The sequence below is a fragment of the Sciurus vulgaris genome (genome assembly GCF_902686455.1).
Source record: "Sciurus vulgaris genome assembly, chromosome: 2".
NCBI classification, from domain to species: Eukaryota; Metazoa; Chordata; class Mammalia; order Rodentia; family Sciuridae; genus Sciurus; species Sciurus vulgaris.
Window position 1 is genome coordinate 69277722 of NC_136462.1, and position 18884 is coordinate 69296605.

Genomic DNA, 18884 nt, shown 5'->3' on the forward strand with positions numbered 1-18884 from the left:
CTTATTTAGTGTTCTCCCTGAAAAGAGAATCAGAAATGGAATTCTAACTTTTAAAGTATAGGTACAGTTAAAAAAAAAAAAAAAAAGCATATCACTCTGTCCCCTAACTCCTCTAATATAACTACATAGTATTTGTTGTTTTAATCCCTAAAACATAAATTCATGGACCTCTTATCAAAGTGCCACACATCCCCAGAGTCCTCAGACTCAATGGAGTAAATTCATGCAGATTCCTTTCTATTCTACTGTTAGGAGTCCACAGCTCTAGGTGCATTCCAGAGAGCAGCAGTGAGCTGAGAAGAGCAAGTATGACAGGGAAGTGTGAGGAAAAGTTCCATTTCTGATGGTCAAGGGAAAAATACACAAAAGCATTTCAATATTTTTATTTATGCTATATTAATGATTCTTAAGAATTTTCATTTTCTATAGGCTGAAATTATGAATTGAAGAATTGCTATGATTAATTCACAGTTCACCAACCTAAAGTGATACCTCCCTGGTCCACACCTAAAGTGGTGATTATCTCCATTATTTAATTCAATTTATCAAAAATTTATACACAGTGATGCAAACTACATTTTGTGGAAGACAGATGAATATAATCTGGAACTAATTCTCATACAGTTCGAAATCTAACACAAACTTTGTCTTGTTATAAGTTTACTCACAATAAGTGCTAGTGGAGGAATACACAAAATGTTATGTTGTGAGTACTTTGGAAGGACCAATGTATCCCCATGGAGAAGAAAATATCATTTAGATGAGGTGCTTATCACATCATTTGCACCTAGTCTTCATCAATGTTTGCTATTGTGTTAATCTTAATTATTATTATGATTTGGATATGTGGTTTCCCCACAAAAGCTCACAGGTTATCTAATATAGCATGTTCAGAAGTGGAATGATTAGATTATGAGCACTGTAACCTCTTTGGTGGATTAATCCATCAAGTGGAGGTATTCATTTGAGAGGACTACTATATGGGGTGGTAAACTGCAGGAAGGTGAGGTGTGGTTGGAGGAAGTCGGTCACTATGGGTATGCTCCTGAGGATCATATCTTGACCACCTGGCTTCCTGTTCCCTCTCAGCTTCCTGGCTGCCATGAGCTAAGCAGCTTTCCTCTGCCATGCTCTTCTACCATGACGTTCTGCCTCACCTCAGGGCAAGAGCAAAGGAGTTGGCCATCCACAGATTGAACCCTTGAAACCAGGAACCCAAAATAAACTTTTCCTCCTCTAAATTGTTCTTATCAGGTATTTTGGACACAATGACAAGAAGATAAATTAACAGAATCATTAAATTATCACTAGCTATGTGACATTAGCTTCTTTCATATGTAAGATGGATATAATGATAACACCTGTGAAATGAGAATAATAGCACCTGCCCTGCCTACCTTCCAGAACAGTGTGAGGAGCAAACAAAATTAGGAAGATGATTACTAATATGTTATTCATCTTTAATGCCTAATGCCTTATACATAGTAGGAAGTCAATAAAAATTTAGAAAAAAGTAGAAAAAAAAGAAGGAAGAAAAGGAGGAAAGAATTGCTATTAAAATAGAAATCAATTAAAAACTGGTTTGGTTTTATTTATTTTTGTGGGGCAGGGTACTAGGATGGAACTCAGGGGCACTCAACCACTGAGCCACATTCCCAGAAATATTTTGTATTTTATTTAGAGACAGGGTTTCTCTGAGTTGCTTAGCACCCTACTTTTGATAGGCTGGTTTTGAACTAGCCATCCTCCTGCTGGGCCTCCCAAGTGACTGGGATTACAGGAGTGCTGGTTTGATTTTATTTAATTATTCCTAGATTTTTAACCTTAAACATTTGCTTAACCTCTCTTAAATTCAGTTTCTCCATCTATAAAATGGAACAATTTTAATACCACTTACCTTCCTTACTAGATTAAACAAAATGATTATCACAGTGTCTAAAATATAAAAATTTCAGTGCAACACATTTTTTATACAATTTTGAGTTTTACTTTAAAGTAGTTTTTATTCATTTGATTGATTAGCTGTTTTATCTTAGGATAGCATTTGCCAATTTGTTTACTACATATGGTTAATTCCATATTTAGATAAAGAATAAAACATATATTTTGCTTTTTCAAGAAACAAAAGAGTTAGAACTTTCCACTTTCTAGAATTTCAAATTGTTTCTTTAATGTGACTCTGAAATTCAGCTAACTTCTAAAAATAGAAAAGTGAATCCTTCTTCACTGGAAAGACATCTACTATTCTCGTTTATCAGTGTTTTATTATGTTTTGATGTGTTTTGACATTTCTCTCTTTAATCTACAAATCTTTCACATCTGAATTTATTCTGATAAAGTTGAGAATTTTATCCAAATTCCCTTCCTGTTTTCCACAATCCCAGCATGGATTGATTCTCATAGAGTCACACAAGAAACACAAACAGAATAAAAATCCAGTTTCAGGAAGGATGGTCATGGAGGTATAATTTCAATTCATAGAAAATATTCACAAAGCAGATGATTGAAAATCTACTTTTCCTCTGCTCCTCAGACAATATATTCTTACATCTCTATAATACTAAAGACTGATCCCAAATAAAAACTAACCTGCTTCAAATCCAATCCACAAATAATTGTTGAGTTCACACTGTGAGAACCACTGCTTCGTTGTGAAAACAGTGGCCAGGGCCATTAGCCTGAAGGTTTTCATAGTTTTCATAGTGTGTGTGTGTGTGTGTGTCTGTGTGTGTGTGTATGTGTGTGTGTGTATAAGTTTTGAACCCAGGGCCTCACACGTGCTAGGCAAGTGTTCTACCACTGAGCTACATCCCCAACCCTTTTTATTTTTATTCCGAGTCTCACTAAGTTGCTGAGGCTGGCCTTGAACAGTCGATCCTCTTGCCTCCGTCTTCCAATTAATGGAGAATGGTAGAATTCACTTGGATTCAAATTTACAGCATCTTTAATGAAATAATTCATCAGTAATAACAAAAAAACTGTTTAAAAATAATAATAACAAAAAAACTGTTTAAAGTTCTATTAACATGAACAAGAAATATAAATTAGTTCTGTAATATTCTAATGTCCATTTGATTCACTACATTCAGAATAATTTTTCTAAAGCATGAATCTAATCATGGCAGTTCCCAGAATAAACACTTCCTTTGTCCTAATAAGGCCTAATTCTGCTAATATGTGTTAACAGCTTTTTATCTTTGTGATCTGACCTCTGCTTATCTTCTGGGCCAAATCCTGCATCCTGTTCCCTTGAGTTTTTTGCTCCTGTCTTATCTGTCTATAAGCCTGTCACTCTCTCTTACCAGATCTCGTCATTCCCTGTGTCTAGAAAGTATTCTACCCCAATCACCCATTTAATTCTGCCTCTTCAAGTTTCAGGTTAGATCCACTTCTTCTACTGAATCTTTTAAACTTATCACAGTTGGGCCTTAATGTTTATACACTTGTCTCCATTCTCTGCTACAAAGTTCCTTAAAGGTGAAGACTATATTTTAATCATTATTATATTCTTGACACCTAGCACTTGGACATAGTAATTTTTCAATAAGTAAGTATTAAATATTTGAAGGGGGACAGGAAGTCAGCTTTGTAGCAAAAACTGTGGATAGGCTCTGTGTAAACTACTAGATGTTAGTTAACTCTCATTTAAAGCCTCGTTCACATTAGAAGTACCCTAGCTTCTGTTCACTACACCTAGATTCAAAGCCCAGCTTAGGACCTGCTTATTTATCTGCAAAGAATTCCTACCTCACCTCTTTACACTGAAAACATTCTCAATGGTCATGCTTGACAAGGTATTACTTCTCTTCAGAGAAAACACTCACCTCCTTTGTCTCTTCAGAGAAAGCTTGCAGAATGTCTGTCTGCCTGGTGTAGTTGCCATTGGCATCCTGCAGTCCTTGCAGAATGCGCTCTCGTAGAACCAGCACCGACACTCGGAGCTGGTGCCAGAGGAGCTGCACTGCGTGGATGTCCACGATCACATTGACAGAGTAAGACAACAGCTTTAGGGAGAACTCTGTTTCAAGGAGGGCATGGATTTGTTCAACATGGTCAGAAATATCTTCACAAATGTCCTGTAGCAAAGAAAAGCAAAACATGTGAGAACAAGTTTCTCCCACCTTGGGGTGAAAGGGTTAAAAAAAAAAAAAGAGTCACTCTTATACCTGACACCAATTAACAGGTCCAATAGTAGCACATGAATATCTGATCTTTGCTGTAGTTCAGGTTCATAGTTATAGGTCATATTCTTGTGCACTGGGTCTTCATACTTACAGGTATGCTGATCTTTCTCTAAACTGAAAAAATCTTCCTATTCTTTCAGATGTCCAAATTGAAAGTTCAGCCAAGGTGAGGGGTTCGCCTCATCAATCCACTCTCTATTCTCTTTTATAAAGTTTGTTTGGGGTACTGGAAGGGAACCAACAGCTGTTCTATTTTCCAGTGGTAAGCTCTATAGAGCTCATAATATTTCAGGATGGAAACATCACTCAGACATCCAGAACAAAAAAAGGTGTGGCAGAATGTATGCTTCACAGGGATTCCCAGCCCTTCTCCGTACCTGCTTATTTACCTACAAAGAATTCCTCCCCTATATCTCTATACTGAAAGCACTCTTCAAAGGTCACATGTGACAAGGCAAGTTCTCAGAGAGCTCTGAGGTCTTCAGTGTAAGGGGCAATTGTCACTTTTCCCCAAGGACACCATTTAATATTTAAATTCACAATGAATATCTAAATTTCCAACCTATACTTTGCAAACAGAAATCCCTTTTAAGAAACAAAGCCAAACAAAATCCCAAGGATGAAAAAGGACAAAATACAGTTTTATTTTTAAGACCTAGACATTTTAAACAAAAACATGACTAAATCAAGTTTTCAATCTCCTTCACACATACTATTAGGTAGACAGATTCGGTATCTGACATGTCACTTGCTCTTACAAGTTCCCAAATTTCCATTGTGCTGTCAGAGGCCAGAAGCATGAAATGAGTGGCATCAACAGTAGCATTTACCTGGGCAATTTAAGAGACCATTAAGTATCAAAATGATGTAGGTGTCAGCTAAAAGTGCTCAGTTACACGTTTTTAGTTGTGCATCAGTGATTTTTAAAAATTAGGCTTTTAGTTATGATTTTTGTTAAGGCTAAAATCGTGTGATAACATTTGAGTTCTGGGCCCTACTATCAGTGTCAAAACTGTCTTTCTAAGCTAGAAACATAGCTTTCTGATTTTGTAAAATTCAGCAATTATTTTAGAGAAAAACTTTCAAAACTCCTCTGAATTCCACTGGAGAATGCATCTGGTTCACATTTTCCTCTCTCCATACTATGCATACCATTATTTTAGGTAATTTCAATATTCACACTGATGAATCAATGCCCTAGCACAGCATTGCCTTTACTTCAAAACTTCTAGGACCTTCATGCCTTGTCATTCACCAGGTAACAACATCAAAAGGTCTCCTATGTCTCTTCTTTGTCCAACTTTTTCACTCCTGACTCTTCTAGCTCACCCAGGCCACCAGCTCTCCACCCTTTTTTCCCATATGTGACCCCCTCCATCTATGGGGATCACTTTGGTCACTCTCTTGGTAGTGTGTTCAACTTCCTCACCCTCTTGATTTCATAACTCAGATTTGTTAGTCTCCATTTCCTGGGTCTCACTTTGATCCTACAGATGCAGGATACTTTATATACCTAGGAGAGAAAAAGGCTTGGGTGACCTTTATACCACCTGCTCAGAATAGCCACACAGGCATTTCTCACCTCCCCACTCACATCCCCCAATACAAAAGGTTATATATAGCTTTGGCACCATGAAAATTTCATGCCCAAACACTTGCCATCTGTCCCTCTTGATTTGGCTTCTTCATAATGGATGTATTAATGTGGTCAGAGCCTGGTTATGGGTCAAGATTGCCAGGCAACTATTCAGGGGAAACAATCTGTAAGACATCATCGTGCCGGTTAATTTAGGTTCCCACACCTGACTCCTTATAAAGGAAAGGTAAATTGACCCAGTTCCCACAGAAGTAGATGAAACCTTAGGGGAGAGAAACACTCTCCCCACAAAAATCAACCTCTCTCCCTCCACTGAGTATTTTGGCAGTGTGCCCATGCAGTCTCTATTGGGTCTTTGAAGCTAAATACTACACAGTATGGTGCAACTTTCTTCAGTCTATTAATTTATGTAATTATTTTTGTGTCATCTACTCTTCCACCAATTGTCTGGTTTGACAACAAGTACATGAACACACAAACTGTAGAATAACTACAGGTGTGTGTGCATGCTTGTGTATGTGTGTGTGTGTGTGTGTGTGTGTGTGTGTGAGAGAGAGAGAGAGAGAGAGAGAGACAGAGAGACAGAGAGAGAGACAGATGAACTTTGCTTTGAACTTTTAATGGGAGATTTGTTTAAAGAAGATAACTGAGCACTTCTGAACTGTATACTTTTTAATAACAGAAAATGAGCTTTCCCTGCCCCTCTATAAAATGTTGAATGACTATTTATAGAAAAATTGGTCTGAAGTATCTAATGTTTAGCCCTTTAACAATTGTCAATTTGTTGGACATTTATATGAAAGAAGCTGAAGATTATGGACTTTCTATTTATTTTTATTCAGTCAGATAACTTAGGTATTAGAGACTTTAAAAAACAATTTGCTGAATGGCTGCCTCTCAGCAGGAACTGTTTGGAAATAAAAGGCTCTAAGAGACCCAACCTGATGGAGGCCCTGCAGGCTCTCCATTATTAAGGTGAAGTGGAAGCATGAGGGTGGGGGGTGGGGGTGGACTAGCCTAACTGATGCATGTAAGGAATGACTGGTATTCAGACTCAACGGCACATGTGACTTGACCAATAGCAACCTGACTGGCTCAGTTCACATAGCTAAACTGCTCAGTGTATTACACATTTGCAAACACTGTAGTGCTACACACTGGAAAATAAATAGTAATTTCAGAACAGAGCTAGTTTCTTAGGAATATAGAAAGAAACAATCCCTTTATAACTAGAAATTTATCCACCTACCTATGTATCTATCTATCCATCTTAAAGACCTGTATACAAAATATTTCTTCCCATCTACTTACTGAGAGAATTAACAGGAAATAAAACCTTATATTCCGTAATTAGAAATTTTAAATCTTAAATAAGGCAATGACTGATGAAGTAAGTAAAATTCACAGTGAAGTGTAATCACCCAACAAATATGAATGTTTGATTTCAAATCCTTTCCTGTTTTGATAGAGAAAAGGGTGGTAGTACGCAGAAAATTGAGTCTACATAAAGGGAATACGGTCAAGAGAGGGATGAAGATGCTGAAGATTGTGTGTGATAGACATGGAACCCTATCCAGCTTTGATGGAAGAGATGTTTAGGTCTACCAGTACATCTTCTATAAGTCAGATTATTTTTGGATACTCACCTTTCATAGTCTGAAATTATCCCATATCTCTTGCTCACACATAATTTTTGCTTATATTCCTATCTGTTTCAGCCACTATAGCAAATGCCATCTCTACCAGACTGTTCTCTGATTTTTGGATTCCTCTTTTCATTCTCAAGTGTGCCTCACCTGGGACAATCACACCATGGAAAAAACCCGCCAGTTCAAGCCTTCTCACTCTCAAGACCCTAGATCCAGACTTTTACCCTTAGGGTAGCTCCTACCCCTTATAAGCAAGGTCCAGGAACAGAGAACTGAAGGACTTTGAGAATAAGAAGGTAGAAGAAAGGCAGAACCAGAAAGAGATGGCCAATGATATTGAGACAAACTGCATTAACCTTCAGAAACTTGCTTAGAGCTAGATCTGTTTTCTGGTACTGTTATAAGCAAATGAAAGCTACTATATCTAACTTCCTCTGAATATTATTAAACAACAGGATGCTCCTTCATATAATTTATAAAGATTTCATCATCGAAAGGAGGTAGCTTCATTCCCAGAGGATTTATTTATTTCTGTACATGATGAATCTTCTCTCCAGCTAGAAGGCTGGTTCCCTGGGTTCTCTACATAGTTATTGGCTACCTGTGAGTTGGTCACCGTTTTAGTCAGTTTTCCATTACCATGACAAAATACCTATTATAAACGACTTATAAGGAAGAAAGATTTACTTCGACTCATAGTTTCAGAGGTTTCCGTCCATGGCTCCTTGGTCCTGTTGTAACACGTACATTATGGCAACAATTACACACGATAAAGTAAGACTGTTCACCTCATGGCAGCTGGGAAGCAAAGAGAGAAGAAGGGGCAGGATCCCAATATCACCTTCTAGGGCACAGCCCCAATAACCTAACTTCCTTCCACAAGGCCCCACTCCTAAGGGTTCTACTACCTCTCAACAGTAAAGGCTAAAGGCTGATGAACAAGCCTTTAGCTTGTATGTAGGGAACATTTAAGATGTCAATCAGAACAGTTGCTCAAGAATTGTGATGATATTGATCTCCCTTTAACAGACTAGCAATTAACAAAAAAACAATTTTGATAGATAAAATTATTTAGGTTTCTTTTCTTTTTTCTTGACTTGTGCATTTTTTATTGTTTTGTTTTGTTTATTTGTTTGTTTTGTTTTTGTACTAGGGATCAAAAATAGAGGCCTGCTGCAAGGTAGGCAGGTGCTCTCCCACCAAGCCACATCCCCAGTCCTAGTTATATTTTTCAAAATCCCAATTATCAATTGCTTTAGTTACTTAAAGCCTCTCAAAATCCTACACTGATTTCATTCATTTCTCTATATATTTTCTTGAGAAAAAAGAATGGTAGTGCTGGAGACTGAACTCGGGGCTTTGTGCATGCGAGGCAAGCACTCTACCAACTGAGCTATATTCCCAGCCCCAACAAACTTTATTTTAAACTGAGAATAATCTTTAAATGTTCTTTAAATAACCACTTTTTAAAATAGGTATTCAAATTTTCCACAGCTCACCCTATACTTATTAAGGATAGAAGGACAATGTCACTAGAAATTAATTACCTCACTGAATATATTGAACATGTACTAATCAATGTGCTAGGGACACAAGATGAAATAATACCTAGATCTGCCATCTTGGAGTTCCCTGCTTGATAAGTTGGGGCATGTCAGCAGAAGGTACATACAGTCAAGAAGATAAATGTCCATGAAGAATACTTTTTAAAAAATTTCTTTCATAGCAAAGAAGTTTTAAAATTTGATAAAATTCAATTTTTATTTTACTTTGTGAATTCTGCGTTTAGTTCCATGTCCAAGAGATCACTGCCAATCCACAAGTTCATAGTTACAGAAACACTGCTCCTTGGAATAGAGAAAGAATTCTCAAAACTCAACAATAAGAAAACAATCAATCAGTAGTGCATGCCTGTAATCCCAGTGGCTCAGGAGGCAGGAGGATCACGAGTTCAAAGTCAGCTTCAGCAAAATGGAGGCACTAAGGAACTCAGTGAGACCCTGTCTCTAAATAAAATGCAAAATAGGACTGGAGATGTGGCTCAGTGGTTGAGCACCCGAGTTCAACACCTGCCCCCCAAAAAAACAAAGAGAAAGAAAGAAAACAACCAATCTAATTTGTAAAATTTAAAGGGCACAAGATTTGAACAAACATTTTACCAAAGTGGGTATAGTATAGTATTAAGCACGTGACTAAAATGTTTAGGCTCATTAGCTACTGGGGAAATGCAAATTAAAGCCACAACGAGATGCCAGTGTGCATTTTATTAAAATGCCTCAAATGAAAAATTACTGACAGTACCAAACCCTAAAGCATTCCAGAGCAACTGAACTCTCCTGCACTGCTAATGGGAATGCAAACTGATACAATCACTCTGGAAAAGAATTTTGCTATTTCTTAGAGTTAAACACACAATTACATATGACCCAGAAAGCCCACTCCTGAGTGCTTATTGTAAATAAATAAAAATTAGTATATACACAAAAATGAAAAAAGCTCCATTCATAATTGCCAAAACATAAATGTCCTTCAATAAGTAAATGGACCAACAAGTTATAATAAATCTATATACACAATATGCAGCCACAGAAAAAAAGAACAACTGACACATGTAACAATTTGGGTAAACCTCAAAGCATTACACTAACTGAAAGAAGCCAGTCTCAAAAGATTATACGTTATTGGTCCTGGGGTTGTGGCTCAGTGGTAGAGAACTTGCCTTGCATGTATGAGGTGCTGGGTTTGATCCTCGTACAACATAAGAATAAATAAATGAAATAAAGGTATTGTGTCCATCTACAACTAAAAAAATCTAAAAACCTATTATACATCATGTAATTCCATTTATATGGCATTTTCATAAAACAAAAGTATAGTGATAAAGAACAGATTAATTATTGCCAAGGATTTGTTATAGGAAGGATTTGGTAATAAACTGATAGCACAGAGAGTTTGGGGGAGCTGGAGTGATAAAATTGCTCTATATCTTGACTGTGGAAGTGATGATACAAATCTCCACATGGACTAAAATTTATAGAACTGTACACCAAAAAAGAAAGTCAGTTCTGCTATACGATAATACTAAAAGAGTTCATGGTCTCAATAAAAGGCACATAGAAATTCACTTGGGGTTATACATTCCCTTTAAATTCTTGGAAATGACAAAAAGCACAAATCTTAAAGTCATGGCACTGTGACCATCAGCATTAATTCTATATGGTGATTCTATACAGCTTCCATAGTCATTTCTGGCAAGTATAAGAGAAAATGAGGCTAATCTGGAGCCCATCTCCAAGTGAATTAAAGCAAAAACAGTTGTTAACAATGTATGTGCAAAGTTCCATATGATTTTTTTCCTCAGGTATTATTGTGCTAATGTGGGAAAGTGATACTCTCCACTATCTTATTTAAGTCACCTACTGCACAGTGGCCTCTGTGGCCTTTGGAATTACAGAATCAAATACATGGTCCCATCCAGATACGTTATGGTCTAAAACGACAAGAAAGATAGGAGGTTGCAACTCCTGACATAGAGAAATCTTTGGTTACTGAAGTAGTTGATGACAACATTTGTGTGACCTAAGATTGTTTACAAATAAACTAGCTGGTTGGTTGGTTGTTTTGGTTTTTGTTTTTATTATTTGGTTGTATGCTTATGTGAAAAGAGTGCTTTTCTTTTTCTTGTGAAACAGATTGTTGTATATTTAGTTATATCTTATTTCTTCTATATAAAGGGATATTAAAGTAATTATTATGTATTTAACCACTATGTCCAGTTATCACCAGGTTGGGACAGAAATGAGGGTACCCTTCTGTGCTTGCTCCAATTGCTTATTATAGTAATTCTGAGAGTGACTCCTTAATGCCTGTTAACTATCCCTGGGAGGGGATCTTTTCACTGTCTTATCATAATCCCCCCAACCCAGCCACCCCAGACCCATTCTCAACCATTCCAAAATATTTAGGTTTCCCTGTGAAATTACAAGTGCACATGGGTAAACATTCTGTCAAAGTGCCCCAAATTGCCAATTTCTAGGATTTTGTATACAAAAACTGCCCTCCCAGCAACTTCCTCACCCTGATACTGAAGCAACGGTTCACATTCATGTCCCCAAAATGCAGCCCTTTGCCTCTTGCTTCCCCACAGGCAATCCTGCAAGGCAGGAAACAAAGTGAAATTATGTCATCTGCAGGAAAATGGATGGAATTTGAGACTATTACATTAAGCAAAATAAGTCAAATCTAGAAGTTCTGGGGTTGTATGCTTTCTCTCATTTGTGGAAGACAGAGGAAAAAGGAAAAGAAAGGTGGAGGCAGATGTCATGAACATCAAAGGGAGATCAGTAGAGGAATGGAACCAGAGGGTGAAAGTGGAGGAGGATAGGGGGAAGTGCCAAGGAGTGATATTGGCCAAATTATGTTATTATATTGTGTGCATGTACAAATATATAATAAATCCCACCATTATGTACAATTATTGTGCACCAATAAAAAATATGGGGAAAAAGTGATTTTCCCCCTTTATCTCCAATCTTTCTCTCCACAGGAAAAAATGGCAGGCATTTCTCCATTCATATACAATCCCAAATAATGTTTCTCTATCTCTTCCCCTAAAAATAATTTCATTCATTCCTTCAAAACACTCTTGATTCACATTTGTGTAACTTTGGGGCCTATTCAGTTTTCCTAAAATGAAATTAAACTGAAGCCTACTATGTATTTATTTGGGCATTGAACCCAGGGGCACTTATCCACTGCCACACCCCCAGTCTCTCTCTTTTTTTTTTAATTTCAAGACAGGGCCTCACTAAGTTGCTGAGGCTGGCTTTGAACTCACAATTCTCCTGCCTCAACTTCCTGAGTTGCCAGGATTACAGGCATGTGCCACCACACCCAGCTGACGCCTACTTTTAAAGAATAGTTCTCCTGACTCCCACTTCTTTTTCTTGTCAGAGTTTCAAAAATCTTGGACACTCATCTTATCCAGAACATTCCATTCCACTTAGAATTGAAAATTTTCATGTTCTATAATCAGTAAGCAAGATAGAAGTAAATATAAAAAGAATTTTTTGTACATATTTTGGTCTTACTACAAAATGCCATATCATCATTTCTGCTTATGGTATTATCAATTGTAGAAATGAATGATAAAAAAGTATCTTTACCCATATGCTCACCATATGTGTGTGCACTCCTTAGAAAAATCTGAGAACAAATTTTTGCCTAATATATATATATATATTATATACTTTATATATATATATACTTTATATTTTAAAATACAGATCAAGAGAACACCACAGTTACTTACATAAAACTTTTTTCCCATGCTTTAATTGGTACAATGAAATTGTACCTAATAGTGGTATTTTTTGTTACATATCTGTACATTCACAAAATATAACAATATCATTTGGTCAATAAACTTTCAAGTAAATCATTTCAGCTAAAGCTTGCAACTTGAAAAAAAAAAAAAAAAAAAAACTTCCTTAGCTGGGCATGGTCGTACATGCATGCAACTCCAGTGACTGGGGAGGCTGAGACAGGAGGATCACTAGTTCAAAGACAGCCTCAGCAAAAGGGAGGGGCTAAGCAACTCAGTGAGACCATGTCTCTAAATAAAATACAAAATAGGACTGGGGATGTGGTTCAGTGGTTGAATGCCCCTGAGTTCAATACCGGTACCAAAAACCAAACAAAAAAACTTCCTTTTGTGGAGTATAACATCATTTTCAATTGACTATCAAAACTGTACTTTCTCTAAAAACAAATTAACAGATGTTCTATGACAAGGTATTTTTATTTTCCCCAAAGTAAATTACCCTTTCTCCATATAGTAGGAATAGAGGAGTGGATAAAGAATAACTATTAAAAAAAAAAAAAAAACCTATAGCTCGTGTGATGGGCTGACAGATCTGGCTCCATGAGAATGTTATAGGCCAGACTCTAAGGGAAATGACTAAACAGACTCTATTTTGCTCTGAGACTCCATGTTATGTAGGAAATAACTTCTCCCACGGGAACACCCCACCTCTGTACCCATCAGTTACTTAGCATGACAAGTGTAGCAAAACAAAATGACAATTCTTATATAATGAAAAATTGCTGTCTTTTGATTCCTATTGCTCCTAAACAATGTACCATGTGAACAGTGATTGTGTGGATGTTAGTAACTATTCTTTAATTTGTACCTAGGTAAGGGTCATTTTGACCCACTTTCCCCTCTGGTGAAGATCTCATGATGTTAATTTGTAATTTCAAATCATAGCAACAGACACTTATGATTGATGTGATTTTTTTGATATGATCTCCACAACCCTATGGTCGGGGCTGTTCTCCCAATAACCATTTTTGGGGCATTGTGTGAGACAATCAGCCGGCCGGCTTAATAAAAACTCTCAAATTTGGACTTCTCAGTAGTGATCAGTCTGTTCTTAAGTTGCACCCCATAACACTAGCCTCAGATTTAATAGTGAGAAAGTAGAAGCTTTCCCACTAAAATAAAAAATAAGGTAAGAATGTCCACTCTCAACAGTTTTTCTCAATATCATACTGGAAGTCCTACCTATTACTAAAAAAAAAAAAGAGGAAGAAGAAGAAGAAGAGGAAATAAAAGGTACAGATTGGGAAGAAAGAAATAAAATCATCTTGTACACAGATAACATGATCATCTATGTAGAAAATCTGGAATAACTGACAAAAAAAACCTCTTGGAACTAATAAGTATTTATAGCAAGGTTGTAGGATACAAAAGTTGATACATAAAAGTCAATTGCTTTCCTATGCACCAGCAATGAACAAGTGGAATTTGAAATAAAAAGCACAATTCCATTTACATTAGCACCCTCCAAAATGAAATACTTAGGTATTAATCTAATAAAAAAGTACAATATCTATATAAGAAAAACCACAAATCTCTGATGAAAGAAATCAAACACCTGATGTAAAGCTTCAACTCAATCAATAGCCCAGCAAGTTATTTCACAGACATCAACAAACTGATTCCAAAATGTAGACAGAGACAAAAATTCAAATAGCCAACATAATACTATATTGAAGAAGATTCTCTCACTTTGGTAGTAAGACTGACACAATTCAACTTCAAGACTTACCATACAGCTAAAGGCAATAAAGACAGTGTTGTATTGACTAAAGAATAGATAAATGAAATGGAACAGAGATCCCCAAAATAGATCCACATGAATAAAAATCAACAGGTCTTCAATAAGGGAACAAAGGCAATCTAATGAAGAAAAGATAGTTTTTCAATAAATGGTGCTGGAACAATTAGATATCTACACGAAGGGAAAAAAAAGAAAAAGAATCTAGACATAGATCTTTCTTCCTTCACAAAAATGAATCACAGATCTAAGTACAAAAACCTATGAAATCCTTGGAGATACTATAGGAGAAAATCTAGAAAACCTTGAATTTGGCAAATTATTTAGCTGTAATACCAAAAGCATAATATATAAAACAAAAAATCTGATACAATGAATTTCATTAAAATTAAAATTCTCTGTTCTGCTAAATATACCATCAAGAGAATGAAAAGATAAGCCACAGACTTGGAGAAAATATTTACAAAAGATTCAACTGATAAAAGATTGTTATCCAAAATATACAAGTACTCGTAAGCCTCAACATTAAGAGAACAACCAATTTAAAAATGAGTCAATAATAACAAAAGCAATCCCCATCAAAATATTGATGACATTATTCACAGAACTAGAAAAAAGTCCTAAACTCATATGAAGAATAAAAGACCAAGAGTAACCAAAGTAATTCAGGGGAAAAAGAGCAATGCTGGAGGCCTCACAATACTCAATTTCAAATTATACTTCAGAGCTATAGTAACAAAAACTGCAAGGTACTGCAATAAAAACAGACATGTAGACCAATTAAATAGTGTGTTAGTTCAACTTTTCATAGTTGTGACCAAAATACCTGATAAGAAAAACTTAGAGGAGAAAAGTTTATTCTGGGATCAAGGTTTCAGAGGTTCAGTCCATGGTCAGCCAACTCCATTGCTGTGGACCTGAGTGAGGCAGAACATCATGCAGAAGGGCCTGGCAGAGGAAAGCTATTCATTTCATGGCAGTCAGAAAGCAGGTAGCAAGGAACCAGGGACAAAATATAGTCCAAGGGTGTGCCCCCATTGACCTACTTCCTTCAGCCACACCTCACCTTCCTACATTTACCACCTAGCAATCCACTCAATTGATAAGGTTATACTCTCACAATATAATCATTATGACTCTAAACATTTCTGCATTGGCGATCATGCTTTCAAAAACTTGAGCTTTGTGGAGGACATTTCTAGATCCAAACCATAACAGATACATTACAAAGAGACAAACCCACACAGATACAGTAATCTGACCCTTGACAGAAGTGCCAAAAACATAAATTGGAGAAAAGGCAGCCTTTTTAACAAAGAGTTCTGGGAAAAGTGAATATCCATATGTAGAAGAATAAAACTAGATCCCTATCTCTCACCCTGCAGATAATTCAATTCAAAATAGATCAAAGACCTAGGAATTAGACCAAAAACTCTACAAGCAATAGAAGAAACAGGACAACAATCCAAAATGTAGGCACAGGCAACACTTCTTCAATGGGACTCCTAGAGTTCAGCAAGTAAAACCACGAATTAAAAATGGGATGATACCAAATTTAAAAGCTTCTGTAAAACAAAGAAAGAAATTTAGAGAGTGAAGCAAGAGTCCCCAAATGAGAGAAAATCCTTACCAGCTCTTCTGACAGAGGACAAATATCCAGAATATATAAAAAGCTAAAAAAATTGATAAACGGGCAAAAGAACTAAATAGACATTTCTCAAAAGAAGAAATAGAGTCAAAAATATGAAAAAAAATGTTCAACATCTTTAGTCATCAGGAAAATGCAAATGAAAACTACACTGAGGTTTCAACTTATTCCAATGACAATGGCAATCATCAAAAATACAAATAATAATATATGCTAGAGAAGATTCAGGGGGAAAAGGAACAGTTATACACTGTTGGTGGGACTGTAAATTAGTACAACACTGTAGAAATCAGTATGGAGTTTCCTCAAGGACTAGGAACAGAACCACCATGTGATCCAGCTCTCCCACTCCTTGCAAAAGAACTAAAGTCCACATAGTAAAGTAATACATTTATAGCCATGTCTATAGCAATACATTTATACCCATGCCTACAGCAGTGCAATTCATAATAGCAAAGTTGTGGAACAAGCCTAGATGTCTATCAACAGATGAATTAATAAAGAAATGTAGTATATGTACACAATGAAGTTTTACTCTACCATTAAAAAAGTGAAATCCTATCATTTGCAGGAAAATAGATGGACATGGACAGCATCATGTTAAATTAAATAAACCAGACTTTGAAATGCAAGGGTCACATGTTTTCTCTCATATGTTGGAGATAGGGGGGGAAGGGAATCTCATGAAAGTAGAGGGGAGACCAGTAGAGTAAAGGAAAGGGATCAGGGGAGGGAAGAGAAAAGGGAAGGGGAGGTACTAAGGAATGAAATTGATCTATTTATGTTATGCGCATGTACAAACATGTCACAATGAATCCCACTATTATTTATAATACACCAGTAGATTTTTTAAAAAAGAAAATTAAAATTAAAAACAATAAAAATGAACTTGCCAGGCTCAGTGGTGCACACCTGCAATCCCAGTGACTTGGGAGGCTGAGGCAGGAGGATTGCAAATTCAAGGTCAGCTTTGGCAACTTAGCAAGATGTGGTTTCAAAATAAAATTAAAAAAGGGTTGGGGATGTAGCTCAGTAGTAGAGTACTTGCCTAGCATGTGCAAGGCCCTGAATTCATTCCCCAGTAGTGTTAAAAAAAAAAAAAAAGCCAAAGACTTTAACAGATACCTCACTAAGGAAGGTATACAGATGACAAGTAAGCATATGAAAAGATGCTTCATATCTTATGTAATTAGGAAAATGCAAATTAAAACAATGATGAGATATCATTACACATCTTTTGAATGGCCAAAATCCAGAACAGTGATAACACCAGATGCTGGTAAGGAATAACAGGAATTCTCATTCATTCCTGGTGGGAATGCAAAATGGTAGAGCCACTTTGGAAGACGGTTTGGTGGTTTTCTTTCAAAGCTAAACATATATTCTTACCAAACAACCAAGCAATCATGCCCCTTGGTTTTTACCCAAAGAAGTTCAAAACTTATGTCTATGCAAAAACCAGCATGTAGATGTTTATAGCAGCTTTACTCATAATTGTAAAATGTGAAAGCAACAAAGATGTCCTTAAATAGATGAATTAATACATGAGTCACAGTACATGCAGATAATGGATATTATTCAGTGATAAAAAGAAAAGTACTATCACACCATGAAAACATAAATGCTTATTATTGAGTGAAAGAAGTCAATCTGAAAAGGATCTATACTATACGATTCCAACTTCATGACCTTATAGGAAAAGCAAAACTATTAGGGCAGTAAAAAGGGCAGTGTTTGCCAGAGGTTTGGGGGGAGGAAGGAAGGAAGGATGGAATAGGTAGACCAAAGAGGAGTTTTAGGTCAGTTAAACTATTTTGTAAACCATATTATGACATTACACTTTTTTCAAAATGCATAGGATGTATAAGACAAAGTGAACCTAATATTAACTATGAATTCTCAGTAATAATGATATGTCAGTGTAGGTTCATCAGTTGTAACAAATGTACCACTCTGGCGGCTTATGTTGATAATGGGCTATGCACGTGTTGGGGCAGGGAGTACACAGGATACCTCAGTACTTCTCTTCAAAGTTTGAAGAAATCTATAAAGAGTGGTAGTTATTTTTTACTGCTAAAATCAGGTGAATGGGATAATTGAAATGGGATAATTTATGCAGAAATTATTTTGTTGCTATAATTAGTTACACTCACCCATCTCCCTAACTAGACTATGCATTCCGACTGGTAGGAAATGTGTCCTGTCTTTGTATCTATAATGCCACACAACTAGGATACTGCCATGCATTGGGCAGTGTTCAAAGGATGTTTGCAGAATTGAATTTGGTTATACAAAATATTATATTTCGCAAATCAAGGGGAAAGCAAGTACTGTGGAGAACCATCCATAACTAGCAGAATCAGATTTGGTTGAGCCATGGGATACAGAGACCTGACTCCCAGGAACTGGCAGCCATGATAGACTGTTCCAGATAGCCTGGGAAGTAAGTGGCCCTGTTTGGGAGTGGCTTACTGTCTGATTGATATGGTAGTCCCTAAACAAATGGCTTCCCTAACTCCACCCCATCCTGTTCATCACAGAGGAAGCCCCTCCCAGAGGTAAAGCCTCTCCTTTACCTGTGTGACTATAAAATAAAGGAGAGGTAGGCTATTCCGTATTGTTAGAGGCTAGATTTGGTATGGCCCTCTCCATTACGCCACCTCCTGTTTGAAAAGCGTATTGACT

At 36.6% G+C, this 18884-nt stretch overlaps 1 protein-coding gene across 2 annotated transcripts in view; it reads right to left on the minus strand.

Annotated features, from left to right (window-relative positions):
- The window catches only part of AKAP6 (A-kinase anchoring protein 6), a 481595-nt gene that overhangs the window by 273640 nt on the left and 189071 nt on the right, over positions 1–18884 (minus strand). For both annotated transcript variants that reach the window (XM_079127203.1, XM_079127204.1), the window contains exon 3: positions 3825–4076. In XM_079127203.1, coding sequence (XP_078983329.1) covers positions 3825–4076 — 252 coding nt within the window. The remainder of the gene's footprint in view (positions 1–3824; positions 4077–18884) is intronic.